This window comes from Vigna angularis, chromosome 10 (assembly GCF_016808095.1).
Source record: "Vigna angularis cultivar LongXiaoDou No.4 chromosome 10, ASM1680809v1, whole genome shotgun sequence".
NCBI classification, from domain to species: Eukaryota; Viridiplantae; Streptophyta; class Magnoliopsida; order Fabales; family Fabaceae; genus Vigna; species Vigna angularis.
Genome location: NC_068979.1, coordinates 2,794,242 through 2,813,813, shown reverse-complemented (window position 1 = coordinate 2,813,813; position 19,572 = coordinate 2,794,242). Strand labels below are relative to the sequence as shown.

The 19,572-nt window shown below is 30.3% G+C and overlaps 1 protein-coding gene across 1 annotated transcript; it reads right to left on the bottom strand.

Moving 5' to 3' along the window:
• Positions 1-8,589: 8,589 nt before the first annotated feature.
• Positions 8,590-19,572, bottom strand: LOC108336063 (uncharacterized). Its single transcript, XM_017572370.2, has 9 exons — positions 19,390-19,572; positions 18,531-18,688; positions 18,194-18,281; positions 17,379-17,613; positions 16,397-16,450; positions 9,783-9,880; positions 9,513-9,638; positions 9,299-9,388; positions 8,590-8,937 (listed from the first exon to the last, which is right to left on the bottom strand). Exons 1-9 carry the CDS (start codon positions 19,453-19,455, stop codon positions 8,812-8,814), a joined length of 1,041 nt encoding a protein of 346 aa, XP_017427859.1. The 5' UTR covers positions 19,456-19,572; the 3' UTR covers positions 8,590-8,811.

Below are 19,572 nucleotides of genomic sequence, written 5' to 3'. Positions count from 1 at the left end.
TCTTATTAGTGTTATCAAATTGGATAAACTCCTACTTAAAAAAAATATAAAATAAAATTTATCTATTCTTTTATAATTAACTACAAAAATTACACTTTTATAAACCATCTATTCTTTTGTGCAAACCAATAGCTTCACATTACTTTAAAAAAAAAAATTGTCCATCAATCACTCCAAAGAATATAAAATTTCTTCTGAATTTTATCTTTAAAAGACAAGTCAATTACTCTAAAAATATATAAAATTTCTTTATCTTTAAAAGACATGTCAGAAGATGATAGAAAGACAATAAATATTTAAATTATCTTAGACATATTTATTGTTAAGCAATATAAAATTATTTGATGTAGTAAGAATGACAGTATTTATCAAGAATATAATCACTCAAATGTTAACTTAATTGTTTTTAGAGTAACCATCTTATTAGTGTTATCAAATTAGATAATCTCCTACTTATAAAAAAACATACAATAAATTTTATCTATTCTATTATAATTAAATACAAAAATTACTTTTTTATGAAGAATCTACTCTTTTGTGAAAAACAATGGCTCCACATTACTCAAAAAAGACAATTGTCAGTCAATCTTTTGAAATAATTTTATCTTTAAAAGACAAATCAAATACTCCAAGAAGACATAAAATTCCGTTATAACTTTGTGTTAAAAAGGCATGTCAGATGATGGGAAGACAATAAATTGTATCTATTATTTTATGATCAACTACAAAAATTACTTTTTTATAAACAATGTAATCTTTTGTGAAAAACAATGGCTGCACGTACTCGAAAAAAAGACAATTGTCAGTCAATATTTTCTCATAATTTTATCTTTAAAAGACAGGTCAGTTACTCCAAAAAGACATAAAATTTCGTTCAAACTTTAGGTTTAAAAGGCATGTCAGATGATAGAAAGACAAAAAATATTTAAATCATCTTATACATTTATTGTTAAGTAATATAAAATTATCTAGTGTAGTAAGAAGGATAGTATTTATTAAGAATATAATCACTCAAATGTTAACTTAATTATTATTTGAGTAACCATCTTATTAGTGTTATCAAATTGGATAAACTACTTATAAAAAAACATACAATAAATTTTATCTATTCTTTTATAATTAACTACAAAAATTACTTTTTTATGAAGAATCTATTCTTATGTGAAAAACAATGGCTCCACATTACTCGAAAAAAGACAATTGTCAGTCAATCTTTTGACATAATTTTATCTTTAAAAGACAAATCAATTACTCCAAAAAGACATAAAATTTCGTTATAACTTTGTGTTTAAAAGGCATGTCAGATGAAGGAAAGACAATAAATTGTATCTATTATTTTATAATTAACTACAAAAATGACTCTTTTATAAACAATGTATTCTTTTGTGAAAAACAATGGTTTCACGTTACTCGAAAAAAAAGACAATTGTCAGTCAATATTTTCTTATCCTTAAAAGACAGGTCAGTTACTCCAAAAAGACATAAAATTTCGTTCTAACTTTAGGTTTAAAAGGCATGTCAGATGATAGAAAGACAATAAATATTTAAATTATCTTAGACATTGTTAAGCAATATAAATTATTTGATGTAGTAAGAATGACAGTATTTATTAAGAATATAATCACTTAAATGTTAACTTAATTGTTATTTGAGTAATCATCTTATTAGTGTTACCAAATTGGATAAACTCCTACTTATAAACAATATAAAATAAATTTTATCTATTCTTTTATAATTAACTACAAAAATTACTCTTTCAAAACAATATATTCTTTTGTGCAAAACAATAGCTCACATTACTCAAAAAAAGACAATTGTCAGTCAATCTTTTGTCATAATTTTATCTTTAAAAGATAAAAAGATAAGTCAATTACTCCAAAAATATATAAAATTTTATTATGTTTAAAAGACACGTGAGATGGTGATAGAAAGACAATAAATATTTAAATTATCTTAAACATTTATGTTAAACAATATAAAATTATTTGATGTAATAAAAATGACAATATTTATTAATACAATCACTCAAATATTAACTAATTGTTCTTAAAGTATTATCTTATTAGTGTTATTTGGATAAACTCCTACTTATAAAAAAAATATAAAATAAATAAATAATAAGCAATTGAAATGATGTAGATGCTCATTATAAATTCACCTTAATAAATGCACATTATGATGGTATTTGTTTTATCCAGTGTAAGATAAAGCTTGAGAATCTTGCTACTATTTTGCAGTTTTTTTCTTTCAATATAAATACAATTTGTGTTTCAACACTCTCATTTTCCCTTGGACAGATTAATATTTGAATAATAAAACTTCAAAAAATTACAACTCATATTAAAGATTTTCAAGAACAAAAACATCTTATTCTAGGGATTTGTTTCATAAATTTGCCGAAATTTTCATGATCATTTATTTATATTTACGATTTGTCACTGTTTAAATTATATTTTAAAAATGATAATAATTGATTGGTTTATTTTATTTTGAATTAATCTCTCTTCTAAAAAGGTAATATATAATTTTGTTAATTTACTTTTTATTTTATATACACATCCTCTCTTCTCTTTAAAACATACTCAGGTATCTGGTCATCTCTTTCCGTGTGTTTCCTTTCTTTAAGATTGCGGATGCAGTTTTTTTAACATAAAATACTAACAAAACAAAGTAAAAGAAACACAAAAGATCAAATTAAAAGAAGAGAAAAAAACTTTTTTAACTTATTTTCCAACAAATAAAATTATTAACATTTGAAATTTATTTTATTTCATTGAAAATTTTATATAAAAAAAGAAGGCATCCGTATAAATATCATTACTCTTTGACCATAATTGAAGGTAATTATCTACACAACTCTCGAGTTCACAGATGCAGATTTAATCTTTTTACACTGATTCTCTGTTATCAGTTAGTGCATCAGATGGCAGTACTGGGACTTTGATTTTCTTCTTATTCCCATAATACATAATATCTCTATTTTATTTTATTATAATAACTTTTTAGCCATTTTTTTTTCTTATTTTTTTATTATATTAGGATATCTACTTTCCTATTTTTCTCTAAGAATGCAAAATTAGGGAACAAAAGATTTAATAACACCGGTAGTATAATAAAAAGGGTATATTTTATTTGATGAGGAAGCTCGAGAAAACAAACAACTTTATAAGATTTTTGTATATACCAAAAATAAATAGGAATAATTAGAAAAAGTTTTCATCATATTTTTATTTATTTTCAGATAAAATAAATGGTGCACGTGGATCCAACATTTTCCAAACAAAACAAAACATTGGAGTTTGATACTAAAGTAAAACAGTATTATGAACGTGCATGTCCATCTGCTTGATTTGTCTTTTCTAAGAAAAAAAAAGAAAAAAAAAAAGAACATGTGAGTATAGCAATTGAGTGGACTGAAAGAGGTGTAGAAAGAGAAGTTTAATAATAATATTATTATTAATACTTGAAAGTATGGTTCCAGTTTCCATCAAGATGTCTGTGTCAGGTTAGAACATTAATATTTTTATCACCTGCAATGATTTTATTAAGGAATTTAGTTATTTTACGGATTTCACAAATTTCAATAGATAATTATTTCCTACACAAGGAATACATTTTAGTATTTATAACATGATTGCAATATATGTTAATAAAATTTTCTACGAAGTTTTTTTAATTGATTTAAAACTATTTTATAGGTAATATAAAATTGTTGTACCTAATAGAAATAACATTAAATTATAATACTAAGTATTTGTATATTGGAGAGAATCTCAAAATCTAAATCTATAAATTTTATAATCATTAAACATTAGAATTACAATTTTTGAAACAACATAATATAATATAATATAATATAATATAATATAATATAATATAGAGGTAGATAAATAGATAGATAGATATTTTTAGATTGAAAGATAAATTTGAGATGATTAAAATGAATGATTTTGAAGAGAAATGAAGATAAAAATAAAGTTGTTTTGATTGGAAGATGGATTTAAAAGAATGGAAATGAACGAATTTGAAGAAAAATAAAAATAAAAGTAAAATTGTTTGGGTTGAATGAAAGATAATAAAATATGAAAACAAAATTTGTAAAAATTTATGAATGATTTTGATTGGTGTGAATGATACAAAATTGTTTCAATTGATAAACTTTTAATATAAACTTATTATTAAAATTATACTTTAAAATAAAAATGCATTAAAATTTAAATTATTTTATATTTTAATGATATATTAAAATAAACAATAATTTTTAAAATTAAACTAAACGTAAACTTACACTCAAGTTAAAATACATAAAATTAAATTATGAATTTTTAACTAAACTAATTTTATTTTATATAATATTTTAGTATTAATTATTTAATTATTTTCATTAATTAGAATTATTATATCATAGATAGGATGGATGAATGATGGACATTTTCTTTCATAACATTAGTGTGTGTTTCCAACATTGAAATTTTTCCTTTCATAACATTTTAGCGCCTCTTATCTTTCAGTATGGTGAAACAAACACACTTAGACATTTTAACTCAGATTATATAATTTGATTAATTGTGATAAATCCAATAGTTAATCTTTCTCTCTCAGTGTAATCTGATTTTTTTGTTCAGCAAGAAGCATTTTTTAAAATAATATAAAAGAAGTTGGTAAATTGATTATTATAATATTGATTATAATAATTGATTTAAGTTGGTAATCTGAGTGGAAAGGACAGAAAGTATGAAGAATGATTAAAACTAATTTGTCGTGAAGAAAAAAATCCCACAGCAGAGACAACAGAGAATCTGATCTCAGCTAAATCCCTTCATCATTTCAACAATGTCCTTCTTCTTCATCTCTAAAATAATCTTTATATTTTTTTTTAGAAAAAAAGGCGTAATCTGAAAAATAAAAGATGAGAACTCCAACACACATTCATTATTGGAATCTAATTTATGAGATAGCGTTGCATAATAATAATTATACTTGTTGACCATTTTAAAGCTGCATACACTGCAATGCATCTATTACACTACTAACTACAAATCTACAATCATCTTCCACACACCTACCAATAACATCCTTACCTAAAAAACCTATTCTATATAATGTTTCAGAATCCAACCAAGATTTTTTACTATCAAAATATCAAACCCTACACCAATAACATTTCTCATTATTTAATTAATAACAAGAAAAGAAAAAGGAATCGAAAATAGAGAATGCACCACTATCCATATAACCATGTATAAGATAATAAATTACTTGTTTAAAAACCATTTTTTGATTAAGATCCTTAAACAAAGTGATAAATCTATCTTTCGATAATCTTATTGGTTTTACATTTTACATGGGTCATCGTATTTAATAATTAGATATATAAATAAATATATAGTTTTAATGATATTATATTACCAACCAAAAGTATAAAAGTTTATTTTACTAAAAAATAGAATTTCAGGCATAATGTAATAATTTTATGGGTTTGATCAATAGGAGGGGTCACACACCCATCTTTGACTGCCAACATTGTTTACCTCGTAAGATGAAAATGTTGTGTTTTAGTTTTAAGTAATCTATCTCAATCCCCACAAAATAAAATACTTGTCTTTCCCATGGTGCTTTCAACCCACAAATACCAATAACATCACTTTTAATGAATGTAGATTGTTGTTGAGTTTTTCTATACTGTTTTTTTTCTTATTTTTAAAATATATTAATAAACACTGATTTTAATATTTTAAAATATATTAAAAATAAATTTAATGTACACCTTATTATACTTTTAAAAAAAGTTCAATACATGACAACAACAAAAGTTTCTTGGAACTCATCATTAACACAGATAAGATAATAGTTAATTAACCTACATTGTCAATAATATTTGAAAATAAGTCATTTTACTTTATATATGTAATTTATATATATATATAAACAAAATCTCACATTAAATAAAACATGAACATAGTGTATATATACATTAAATATTTTTATTAATAAGAGATTTATATACATTAAATATTTTTATTAATAAGAGATTTATATACATTAAATATTTTTATTAATAAGAGATTTTTTGAAATATGTGAAAACTTGATCTCGAAGGGAAAATATTTTATCAGGTGGAAATTTACAATTAAGTTGGTGAATCTTGAAAAAAAAAACATTAACTGCAATGCTTCCTATATCTACACGCTTTCCTTATCACATTCTGATACCAAATCTTTGAAAAATTTTCATATAACCTACTTCTAGTAATCATCACGCAACAAGGAAAATTTTGACATAAATTTAATGTAATTTGAATCCAAATTTGGTGGCAAGGAAAAGTACATAATGCACTCTATCATTTTTGTTACTAAATCAAAGGCCTATATAAAGAAACAATTAATGCCATATAGATTTTAGTGTATTCCTTTATCAATAGACTCACTTTGAAACTACCAATAATACTGTCTAGCGTGTACTAGACTGTATAAATTCATCTGCACCTTCATTGTTTTCTGTCCCCTTCTCTCTCAACATCACCCAAATTCTAATATATTTTTCACCGTTTCCTACTAAAACTTTGATTCAAAAAACACAATGAGAGATAAAAATATCTGTTTTACCAGATAAGTTAGGTGATGATATCTTCATACCCACTGAATAAAATATTTCTACTTAATCATTTCAAATCATAATATTTTTAATCATATTTTTTATTTTTTAATATACATTATTATATTATTGTAGAAATGGAGGAGAATTGTAAAATGGGTGTATTTTATTTCAAAGCTTCAAAACATTATTTTTCTATTTAGTATTTACAATGCAATCAAATCAAAAAGTAATTTCGACAATCTATAGACTTTTTTTTTTAAGAAACTGAAACATGACTCATTTAACTTTACTGTTAAAGGGATTATGTCATTAACCCGCAGTTTTATTTATCTTTTCAGTTTATTATAATAATTAACAAACTTTCTACTGTTTTAAAATTGTTTTTAATGCATTTTAAGAGTAATATATTTTGACTATTCTCTGGAGTGAATAAATGAAGACAAAAAAAAACAGATTAAATTTACCAAGTACAGTGTAAAAGTAGTTTAGAAGGGTATATATGTTTAAGTGAATAAACGTATAAATTAATGTAGAGAAAACAGAGTACAGAAAAGTACATAAGAAAGTATAATGCTTCCTGACTTGAGGCCGTTGGGGTGAGAGCGAAATGACAGGAATCACAATATGGCACTGAAATTTTTGTCGTAAGCTCTTTGTTTTAAAGTGCACATGGAATGATGTAAGTGTATCTATGTAGTATTTATATTTTTGTTTTTTCTTTTCCGTTATTCTAACTTTTTTTTCTAATAAAAGTGTCTCAATTAAAAAATATTAATTTGTATAACATTGAGAAAAATAAATGATATTTTAAATATATGATATTAAATGACAAATAATTTGAAAAAATAAATAATGATCATTTTCCTTTAGTTGTATGATTTGGCAAATGCAGATACACGGAATCTGCACATAACATGAATGTATTAAATGTGCTATTTAGTTCTGAAAGTTAATTTTGAATCTAAAATAAATTCAATGGTATGTCAAAGTTCACACAAAACCAAGAAAATTTTATCACGATGCAATGTAGCTTTGTTCTGGTCATGGAGGTGCATATTTTTTTATGTAATTTTATTTTAAATTTAATTTATATTTAATATTTGAAAAAGAATTTGAATATAGTTAGAGTCTAAAGTAAACTTTCTTATAATTTATAATGCACATATCATAAATAATTTACCTGGACAAAAAATAGAAAAAATCAATTTCTAAAATCAATTATACTCGTTAGAATACTGGTAAAAAAAAGTCTACTAATCAGAAGATTAAAAAAAATTACTTTATCTATAATATAATTAGTTCTACCTACAGCAAAAATTGATTTTATTGAATATAGATTTTTAAGAGGCGAGGATATTGTCAGGTAACATATATAAATAATCAGTGATAAAAAAAAGTATAAGTTAAAAATATATTTTAAAACCATTACATTGTAACTGCACCAACGTTTCTTTTTATTTTCAACTGCAGGTTATCTTCTATAATATTGTAAATATTATTACTATTGTAATTTAATTAAAATTAATGTGTCAACTCATTAACTAACTTAAGTTAAATTTGACCACAAACATGAAGACGAACACAAATTTTGATTGAAAAAATATATTAATTTCCAATGGTACCTTGTGTTGGGCATTATTGTATTACAGTTTTGATTCATAAATTCACAAAAAAAGTGTCTTGCTTAAAAAACAAGTATTGAATAGCAGTGACAATGTCATACATAGCTTAAAAAGTAACATGATTTTTTCATCTTGACTATGAAATACAAAATATTGGGCTTTTTTGGGGATCCGCTCCATACAACTTTTACTATATTCACTAACGAGGTATAGAAAAAGAAAGGGGAAGTACTATATTCAACAAAACAATATGTTTAATTAAATTAATTTCAATTATAACTTTATATACAAAAATGTCATTTATCTAATATGAAACAAACACAATAATGCTTTGAAAAATAGAACGCCAAGGTATAATGTGCGCATCATCTTTAACGAAAAAGATCGATTGCATTTATCTAAGGTAGTTTTTCCGACAAAAGGCAACTACAGTGTTCTCATATGGTACATAAGCAACAGCCTCCAAACACAAGGTTTGGAATCAGAATCTAAGAAATAACACCTTACAAAAATAAATATTTGTGAAAGGAAAATTGACGATGGACTCAGTATCCCTTTACCTCAAATGGCAATAAGCATGACTCCAATACTCTCAAGATACTGGAGCATATTCTTGGATTGTTGAAGCCAGCTTATTTCGATCATCTTCTGTTTTCATTCGGATCAAGAATGTGCGTGCAACTACACTATCGTTATCCCCACTTCCGTCAGCATTACCCTACAAAAGACCCAAGTTTCACTTAAAATTTCCATTTAAAAATGCTTAAATAAATAAATGAGAAGATGAAGTCCGAAGAATCAAAATCAATAAGAGATCAATATTCAAATAACAACCATCACAATGCAACTAGATAGGAAAATACACTGACATAGGAGGAGGCATATTGAACTTAAGAGTTGTAGATATCCACTGTAAGGTAGTCTAAACATTTCAAGTTTCCTTTTCATTCCCAAACTTTCAAGCGCTTTTATCCAACACGATGGTTTTTCTATTATAGCAATTTTAAAATACTTTTCAGTATCTGCATGCAAACCATCTCTACAGGTATTTAGTTCAATTGCAATATTTCAGTGCTTACCGTAGTATGGAATATTGCAACAAGAGAGTTCTTCTGCGGGTTCGTCTTGATTCCTGGATACAACAAGGCATTGAGAAGAATTTTTCCTACCTGCATGAAAGTAACAAACGGAAACAGCAAGTGAAGTTCTCATTTGAATAACTAAAACTATAGATTACTTACATCAACTCCCTGAATGAATAAGCATTACAATAACAAGGTAACATGAACAAACCTCATTTCGAACAATAATTGTAGGTTTTGATTCTTTGGTAGCCTTGCTGACACCTTCTTGGCATTTAATAGACAGTTGACCCATTCCTTTATCTTTCCATACATCTTTATCTGCTGGATCACTCGACTGAACATACCAAGGGTTACAGTAAAAGACATTATTGGAATGAACACAAGATCAAGCAGAATCGAAGCAAAGGCAGAAAAATTAAAAATGCTTTCCTAAAACAATATTATGTATCACTGTAAAATAAAACTAATGAAAGAGCACCTTCACATAAAGCTTGCACTTTACTTCATGTACAACAGCTACACCTTTCTCTTCTGTCTTCTTAACTGATGGGCTGCTAGGCTGCTCCAATTCATTTTCTGAGACCACAGCAAGAATATTTTATTCATCATCCCATAACTTCATTCTAAGAGAAGTTATACTTTATAAATGTCATGAATATTACTAAATGTAACTAAGCTGGTGCAAATATGGGCAATTTTGTTTTTGCTATTATGGGAAAGTTTGTTTAAGCTTACAATTTCTGATTTAGTGATACTATGTGAATACATGCTGTCACAAATTAGGGATGTGAAAAATTAACCAAACTGAACTGTCAAATAATTATACCATATATACTAAAAAAACATAACTATTTACAATAAAAACTGAACAAAACCATTTTATAGTTCAATTTTAAAAAACCAAACCTCTAATTCATACGAACTAAATTTTAGTTCAATTCAGGCAAACATTTTTTTGGTTCACAACAATTTTTAACAGTCCAATTCAGTGCAATTTATTTTGTCCACCTCTACAAAGAATTCAATTGAGAACATATGTTGATCTTGAATGAAAATATTGTTGCTCGATTTGAGATGAAGGGAATCTTTATTCCCAAAGGAAATATGTTTCTAAACCTTCTCAAAGAGATGTGTAGAATTGATTGCAAGGCCAACAAAGTTCGTATAGAACAGAACCAGAGTGATGAAGATGGTTCTAAAGTAAATAAGAGCCAATATCAAAGACATGTAGGAAAGGTCATTTAGTCCAGGCTCAACAAAAAATAGCTTATGCTTCAAGGTTGGTCAGTCAATTCATGCATGATCCACAACTACATTTACAAAGTGTAAATGGAATTCTTCAATATTTAAAGACAAGATCAAGAAGATCAGATTTAGAGATGTATATTGACACAAACTAAGTTGGGTCTACTACTAATAGAAGGTCTACGTTAAGATATTACATGTTCTTAGATGTGAAGGCTGAATTTTGAGCTATATGACATATGGTGTGCGTTAACTGGTATGGCTGAAAATTACTTTTAATGATTTAAAGATAAGTACAAAGAACGTATGGCTTTGTTTTGTGACAACAAATAGTTATCAGTATTACTCAAAATCTCATCCAATTGGGTTGTTCATAACTATTGAAATGATGACACTTTGTTTTGACTGTGCCACTTCAATACCAAGAAAATATTTTAGACGACCCAGATCTTTAGTTTGAAAGTGGTTGAACAGATGATTCTTTGACTGATTAATTCTAGGGATGTCATTCCCTGTAATAACAATATCATCAACATACACCATGAGATAAACATATTTGTCAGGAGAAGAGTGACCATAAAACACTGAATGATCCGCCTCACATCGTTTCAATCCAAAATTTTGCACCACCTGACTAAATTTACCAAACCAAGCTCGAGGTGATTGCTTCAAGCCATAAAGGGAATGACATAACTTACAAACTAACCCAGACTCCCCCTGAGCAACAAATCCAGGAGGTTGCTCCATGTATATCTCCTCTTCCAGATCACCATGAAGGAAGGCATTTTTAATGTCTAACTGATAAAGAGGCCAATGACGAATGGCAGCCATAGCAAGCAAAAATGCGAACTGTACTGGTTTTGGCCACAGGAGAAAAAGTATCACAATAGTCTTGGCCGTAAACTTGAGTATAGCCCTTGGCTACCAGTCGAGCTTTAAGACGATCAATTTTACCAATAGGACCAACTTTAATAGTATAAATCAATCTACAACCAACAGGCTTCTTACCAGGAGGAAGAGGGACAAGATCCCAAGTGCCATTTCATCAACCATGGCTTGTCGCCATCCAGAATGATCAAGTGCCTCATGAATATTATTAGGAACCTTAGTGGATGATAATGAGGAAACAAAAGAGAAATATGTAGGAGACAAATGATGATAACTCATAAAATTATAAATAGGATATGGATTGCGAGTAGACCGAATACCTTTCCGAAGGGCAATGGGCCAGTTATCATCTGAATCAGTAGAAGGTGAAGAGGATGAAGGATCCATGGTCTGAGGATCTGATGGAGAAGGATCTAAGTCTCGAGGATCTTCAGTGTTTGGAGTTTGAGATTGTGTTTGACGCTGATATGTGATAAGAGGTGGGGGAACAATGTCATTTGGATTTTGAGTTTGAGGTACAGAATCAAGAATAACTAGGGGATCACATGTTGGTAAAGGAAACATTTGTTGAACAGAGGAACGATCCTCCATGGAGGAAGGGAAAAAGGGTGTATCCTCAAAGAATGTGACATCAGCTGACATATAATATCTCTTGGTGGAGGGAGAATAACATTTATACCCTTTCTGAAGACGAGAGTATCCTAAGAAAACACACTTGATAGCTTTTGCTAAGAGTTTATCAAGACCTGGAGAAACATTATGAACAAAACACATACACCCAAATACACGTGGGGAAACATGGTATAAAGTGTCGTTGGGAAAAATGACAGAGTGAGGAATCTTATTATTAAGAGAGGAAGAAGGCATCTAATTGATAAGAAAACAAGCATCGCCCCAATGATGTACAGGGACATTAGTATTCAACATCAAGGAACGTGCAGTTTCAATGAGATGTCTATTCTTTCTCTCTGCAATGCCATTTTGTTGTGGAGTGTGAGGACAGGTTGACTGGTGTAAAATTCCTTGGGAAGATAAGAAGGAAGAAAATGCTAGAGAGAAATATTCCTTAGCATTATCACTTCGAAGAATTTTAATTGTCTTCCCAAATTGGTTCTTAATTTCATTAAAAAAGGACTTAAATATGGACAAAAGTTCAGATCTCTCTTTCATTAAATAAACCCAAGAGAATTCATCAATAAAAGTTACAAAATAATTAAAACCAAATGAAGTAACACGACTTGGTCCCCAAATATCTGAGTGAATTATTGAAAAAGGAAAATCACACTGTGTCTCAGATCTTTTAGGATAGGAAGATCTAACATGTTTTCCTAATTGACAAGATTCGCAATCTAAGACCTGGATGTTTGAGACTTGGAACCATCATCTTCAACTTGAACAAAGTTGGATGGCCTAGACGATCATGCAAAGGTTTTGGGATGAAGTGGTAAAGCAGGAAATTGAGGAATGAGGTTTTAAGAAATAAAGTCCTTGAGACTCATGTCCTTCTCCAATCAGACAACCTGTCCCATGTTCCTGTATAACAAAAGAATTGGCCGTAAAGGTTATGGAACAATTTAAAGAACGAGTCAACTGGCTCAAAGAGATTAAATTGTATAGACAATGGGGAACATATAACACAGAATTTAAACTTAGTGAAGGAGATAAGGAAAAAGTGCCAATTCCCTGAGATGTCACTTTTGATCCATTGGCAACGGTAATGAGATGAGGAATTTTTGGAGAAGACAATGAAGAAAATGAAGGCACCTGAGTCAAGAATCCATGGACTATGACCTTCCACAGATTGAGATAGGCTGGCTGTAGGCACACTGGTCATGACAGATGATTGGCCAGGATTAGACGGTTTTCCAGACTTGTATCTTAGAAATTCTTCATACTCTTCATTTGAAATTTTGGATTCTAGATCACCAGATTTAGACACATGAGCAACTTTGTCTGGATATCCATGTAGAACATAACATTTGTCTCGAGTATGGCCTATTTTCTTACAATATGTGCATTGAGGACGTATGCTACGACCACCACGTCCTCGGTTGCTTCTGCCTCCTCCTCTTCCTTGTCGCATTATCATAGCCGATGTTCCAATAACATCGATTGAATTCTCATCTTTCACCAATGTAGGTACTCGAAGAAGTCGAGTAACCAAACCATCCATTGAAGGGATTTGATCACCAGCTAAAACTTGATCATAATCGGAGTGTAAACTTCTCAGAATTAGGACCATGTAAAACTTGTCAAGCTTTTTATTGATCCCTTCTAATGAATCAGCTACAAAGAAGTTCTTTAACTCTTCTACAGCAGCCCGAGCCTTTGCTATATGGGAAACCATGTCATGATTGACTTGTTTTAGAGAAGCCACTCTTTGGGTTGCATCGAAAAGACGTTGTACATCATTAGCAAAAATATCTCGTACCCTTTTCCAAAAAGATGAACATGTCTTATAGGGTCTCAAGATATCTAGAACCTCTTTCTCCACTGACTGCCACAAAATTGCACATAACTGAAAATCCAATTTTTGCCATTGAGATTTTTCTTCATCTGAAACCGTAGAAATATCTTGTTCAAGATGATCATGGTGTCCTTGACCAAGAAACCATAATTCCACTGCAGAAGACCGTGATAAATAATTTCTCCAATTGAGTTTTGCAGATGTGATGATAGGAGTCGCAGATAGAGAGGAATTAATTCCAGTAGTAGATGCCATTACAGATCTGTAAGAAGAACAAGACTTGGAGAGATAAACAACTTGTGGGAGAAAACCCTAGGTATCAACTACACCCCCTAAAACAGTGAAGTAAGGGCCAAAAGAAGCTCAGGAGAGTGAGGCGAACGGAACGCTAGTGGCACGGTGATCTTCCGACCAGGGAAGGGCGGCGCGTGAACAGCACGCGCGCGATCTGGCGGACGAAGGAGGCGCGTGACTGTGTGTGCGGACGAGGCAGGGACGGCAACCACTAGGGTTGGGTCGCGCTCACGGAGGCGCACAAAACCCCTAACTTCGCCTGAGAAAATGAGGTACCGGTGACGGTGGCCGGCGACGAATGTCGGATGCGGCTGTTGACAGCGTCTACAGAAGATGAGAGCCCCGGTGGTTGGCTCTTGATACCATCTTAGAGAATTTAGAGAGAAAAACTCTTGTTCTTATATTCATTAACTTCTAATACATCACTAAACATACTTATACAACAAAGAGGAACAGTAATCAACAGTAAATCAGCAAAGATAAAGCAAGAAAATAGTAGGCTCCTACAGAGCCTATAACTAAAAACATATTACATTTCAACAATAACCAAACTGAACCAAGAAAAATAATTGATAACTGATTTTTGAAACTTTTTGGATCAATTTGGATCTTTTTTTTCATAAACAAGCGATTTGGTTCGGTTTGTGGTTTGACACTCCGAAACCAACCCAAACTGAACCAAACTGAAATCAATTATATAAATCTTATATTATCTATTATTTCACTCATATACGAAAGTTGTGCGTACAAGAGGAGAACTCAATGTGCCTACTGAGTTCATGCCTATAAATATGTGGTACAGTAGCGCACTATGTTTAACATATGAAGGGGGAGGTAAATGAGTTGTCTTGTTGCTGTGAACATTACGTTATTGGCCTAGGGGAAGAAAAGTGCTAAAACAAAATAAAATATTATCGGAAAGAAATAATACAAAGGACTAGTTTTGATGTTTGTGTTTTGAATTTAAAATATAATATTGTACATACATATGCAACACGAGTTTGTTAAGCTTATGAGAGATAGCTCCTGGAGGTTATAAACTATTTATGCCACAATGTATAAATACAAAATAACCACCTTTGTTCTTTAGTTTTTCTTTGTTGTAAAAGGGTGGACACCTTTGAGCCTTTATATTTTATTTTAGTTCTTTAGCTGATAAAAAATTGCTTATATGTGTAAACAAATTATTTAATATTATATATAATGATGGAAATAACACATTTTTACTTAAGGTGGAGTAAGGAATAAAATAATCGATCATGATACAACATTAGGCTGCCATGTCAAAGATAAAGACCGAAAGTACTAATAAAATATTATACAACAGAATCGCAATTGATCCAAACCTAACCACGAAAAATGAGTTGGATTTCTTTTATGTTCAAATGGAACCAAATCAAACCGCATAGTTTTTATGTTTGGTTCAGATGTCCAACATGATAGGACCAAACACATGGTTATAGACCAACACATCAAAGAAAAAATGGATAATGATGTTATAAATGCTTCTTACATCCCATCAAGACTTCAGCTAGAATATTTGTTTACAAAAGAACTTCTCACAAAATCGCTTCATGATCTTGCATTCAAGGTATGAATGATTGATATTAAGATATTGTAGGGATATGAAGAGTAGTTATTTTATTCCTGTAATTATTTATAGGGTGATAGAGTAGTATATCAAGTAACTGCTTGTACTTGTTTCAGACCATGAATTGAGAACCAAAGTTTTTGTTTTCTTCCCTAAATCTCTTTCAAGTTAGATAACAATGAAAAGACTACTATCTGAAGCACCCAGCTCAATGAAAAGATAACACAAACGCTGTGTCACTTCTTTTCTTGTTTAAAAAGAGTTTCTTACACAATTCAATTGCGGAAAAAAAAAATCCATTTTTGTTCCATAAAAGCTGTAGATTTAGTTTTGCTCCTTCAGCATAGTGTATCTTTCATTTAAAGCATAGCATACTGAAGAAAAGGTGAACATACAATCATACAAATTGTATCTATAGCGAGACATATACTTATCAACACCACCTACCTATTATCAAGAAAAGGAAACAACCTTCATCAATAAACAAGAACAACTTCGACAATAAAAGATGGCACCAGAAAAGGTCAAAACAGCAAAAAAAAGAGTACAGATATAATTGCTAAAAGAAATAAAGATAAGAAATAAGAGAGTAGAATTGAATCATCACCTTCATCTACGTCAACTGAAGCCTTGTGGTTAGAGGGAGCTGAACTTTGGTTACCTAAAAATGGAAAGATATTGTGCCTGAGTTCAAAGTGTAACATTGAAGTGGATAAAAACAAGTACAAAGGTTAGTGAGCATGAAACCCTGACTTTGTTTAACCTTTATTTTTATTTATACAAAAGTTTTTTATTTTACAAATCACAAGCAAATTCAATATGATTTTCCATTAATTATGTGAGCGCTTGTAAAGGGGATAGACAATTGGCTTTGCTTAAAAAATGATAGAGCAAAACACCTATCAAATCTTAATAGGGACCACAATCAGATTTCATGATATTTTGAAGAACTAAAACATATTTTACACACACGAACACATACATACACCTATATGGGACATGTTTAATGAAAGCAATTGTCACTTTTACAATGTCAGAACTATAAATTTAAATAATAATAGAATGACACATGGATAGTCAAGATTGAAAGTTAGTTAATGGTCACATGACCACCACATAGAAAAATCATTTGCATTAATGTTTTAATTATATTCAAATATTGTCTAATAGCACATATTTATTATGTTTATTCATCACAAGAGTTCTCATCTGATATCTTCCATGTATTCATATGATCAAAATATTCAGCTTTTATTTTATAACAGTAATATTAATGGACTTGGTGGGCGTTTAGTTCAGCTTATTTTTGAAAAATAATCACTTTCTTTTTGCTAGCTTTCTGTGAGAGCTTTTGAACAAAAAATCAATTACTTTCAGGGAAAAACTGTTACCGGATATGGGCTTAGATCCCCCTTACATTCAAGCACAAAATGCAACCAATGTAATTATTTTCTACATTAAATTATGAGAAATGGGCTTAGATCCCCCTTACATTCAAGCACAAAATGCAACCAATGTAATTATTTTCTACATTAAATTATGAGAAGACAATTATTGGGTATTTTTTTTTAAAATAAGAATAGACCTACCAAATCCAAAAATGCTTTGACTGCTTGAAAATAATCCAGGACTCCATGAACTAGAAAAACTTGTAGGAGTTGTAACAGGAGTAAACCCAGTTTTTTCTCCAAAAGATTTATTTTCTTTGTTTACTACTTCAGGCAAGAGTTTTTTCGCAGAAAAAGCAGCACCAGCATCAGCAACTGAATTTTCTGGCTTGGATGCATTTGCTTTGAGCCAGTTGACAACATCACTGAACTTTTCCTGAAATAATACAAAATTACAAGGTCAATTTATTTACGGCCAAACTCAGAGGGCTAAAGCAGCATCATAATTAAAAATTAAAAATGGACATGTAGGTTAATACTAGCTCGAAGAATTAGAGGAGCAAGAAGCCAAGAGAAAGAAGTGGCAAGTACAGATGCTCCTGTACAGCCATAGCCGCTATCCCACCAGTAAATTCAGAGGCAGGTAAGAGGTGAAAGTTTTATAATATAGATAGAAGGTCCAAAACAAGAAAGCATTTTACACTTGTCATTGCTCACAAAACAAACGTCAACAACTACTAGAACAAACAAAAATGATATTTTTATCACCACTAAAGGTTACTTCTCATGTAGAACTCCAGTATTCTCATAAATGTATGCATGTCTGTTAGAGTGCATGCATCTATTTCAGTGCAACATGCACAACCACTGATGTAATAATACTATTAGATATGGGATCAGCTTCCTATAAAATGGTATCTTCAACAACACATTAATAGAGAACAGATAGTAAAACCAAGTAAATTTAAATACAAGTGACATATGACTTGAGTGAACTAAGTCACTTAAGGAATTACCATAATGCTTGAAGCATGATTTAAGTAATCTCTCACACCGTCTTCCCAAAGCTCATCCGGATGATTCTTTAGTTGCGTTTGAACCCAACTGTGAGGAAGACACATCATAACAAGGACTGGTTATGAGAGAGCCAACATGACATTCACAATAATGGAAATGCAAAATCCTTAAACCTGGACTACTACGTTACCACTATAAAGACAACATGCTTTATAACAACCACCACCAAGTAAGCCAAACCAAAAGTCCAGAACAAGGTATAAATCTCATTGAAAGAAAAATTGAAATGTGGGAATCAGGCAAAAAATAAACTTTGACATAATATAAAAGATGAACCTTGCAAATTGGGTATTTAAAGCTCTCACATGCTGCTGTGATGACTCTGCCCGTTTCATATCCAATGGTGGTGCTGTCACCGTTGGTTGTTGAGATGGTTCAGCCCTATGAACATCAAAGAGGGATCCTTCCATTATTCTTTTATTCCGGAACTGCATCTGTGAATGAAGGTAAAATAAGGACACTTATTATTTCTCATATAAAATCTTGAAAAGTTTTCAGCAAACAAGGGGTGTCAAATCTCATTGCCTAACAATGATATTTCCAGCTTGCCCTTGAACCCAACGTTTAGAAATTGAATTGGGAACATCAATCACAGTCATCACTGATCAAAAGTCGCACTCACAAAAAAAGATATACTTAATTTTTAATTATGCATAAGGCTTAAAAACTAGACCAGTAAGGAAAGAGCAAAACATAAAACATAAACGATCCAGCTCTAATTCCTACCCATCTCCCTCGAAACTGCGACTGAAGACCTAATGACTTCAGAGGCTGACAGACAAAGATGCTCAATAATCAGAAGTACGTTTGAAATAACCAGTTTTCTAACCAGCTATCAACCATTCTCCCACTTCCAATCTTTATTGCTCTCTAATCTATGTTGCCAACGATTACTGAATTATAAAATAGGGAGACACTCTTAGAATGCTAATAGCAAGCATCTTCATAACCCATTATGCGGACATACAAAGCTAGATAAATTTACAAAAAACAAAAGAAAATGAATAAATACACTTCTCATAGTTGAGAACGAGCTCACAAATTTTTGTTCTATTCAAAATTGGGGAAATAGTTGAAGCTAAAGCACAGCGCATAAATAAAATTAATTAAACTGCGATAACGGTCACATACTTACCGGTGCTTCGTTACTCTCGACCTGGTTGGGCTCTGACACAGCCAAACGCTTTGAACCTTTCATCATCGATTTGGGGAAATAGGGTTTTTCAGATAATTAACGGTTATGCAGAGGCTGGAACAGAAAAAAAATCGACAGTATGAAGGACAGTACACATGGAAAGGCTCCTTTCTCTAAAAGGGG

What these genes read in the sequence shown, in the direction of transcription:
- LOC108336063 (XM_017572370.2), bottom strand. Translation starts at nt 19,455, where the DNA reads ATGATGAAAGGTTCAAAGCGTTTGGCTGTGTCAGAGCCCAACCAGGTC. An exon ending in TCAAAGCATTTTTGGATTTG is followed by an intron (nt 16,451 to 17,378) that starts GTAGGTCTATTC and finishes TTCCATTTTTAG; the next exon opens with GTAACCAAAGTTCAGCTCCC. An exon ending in TTGCAATATTCCATACTACG is followed by an intron (nt 8,938 to 9,298) that starts GTAAGCACTGAA and finishes GGTCTTTTGTAG; the next exon opens with GGTAATGCTGACGGAAGTGG.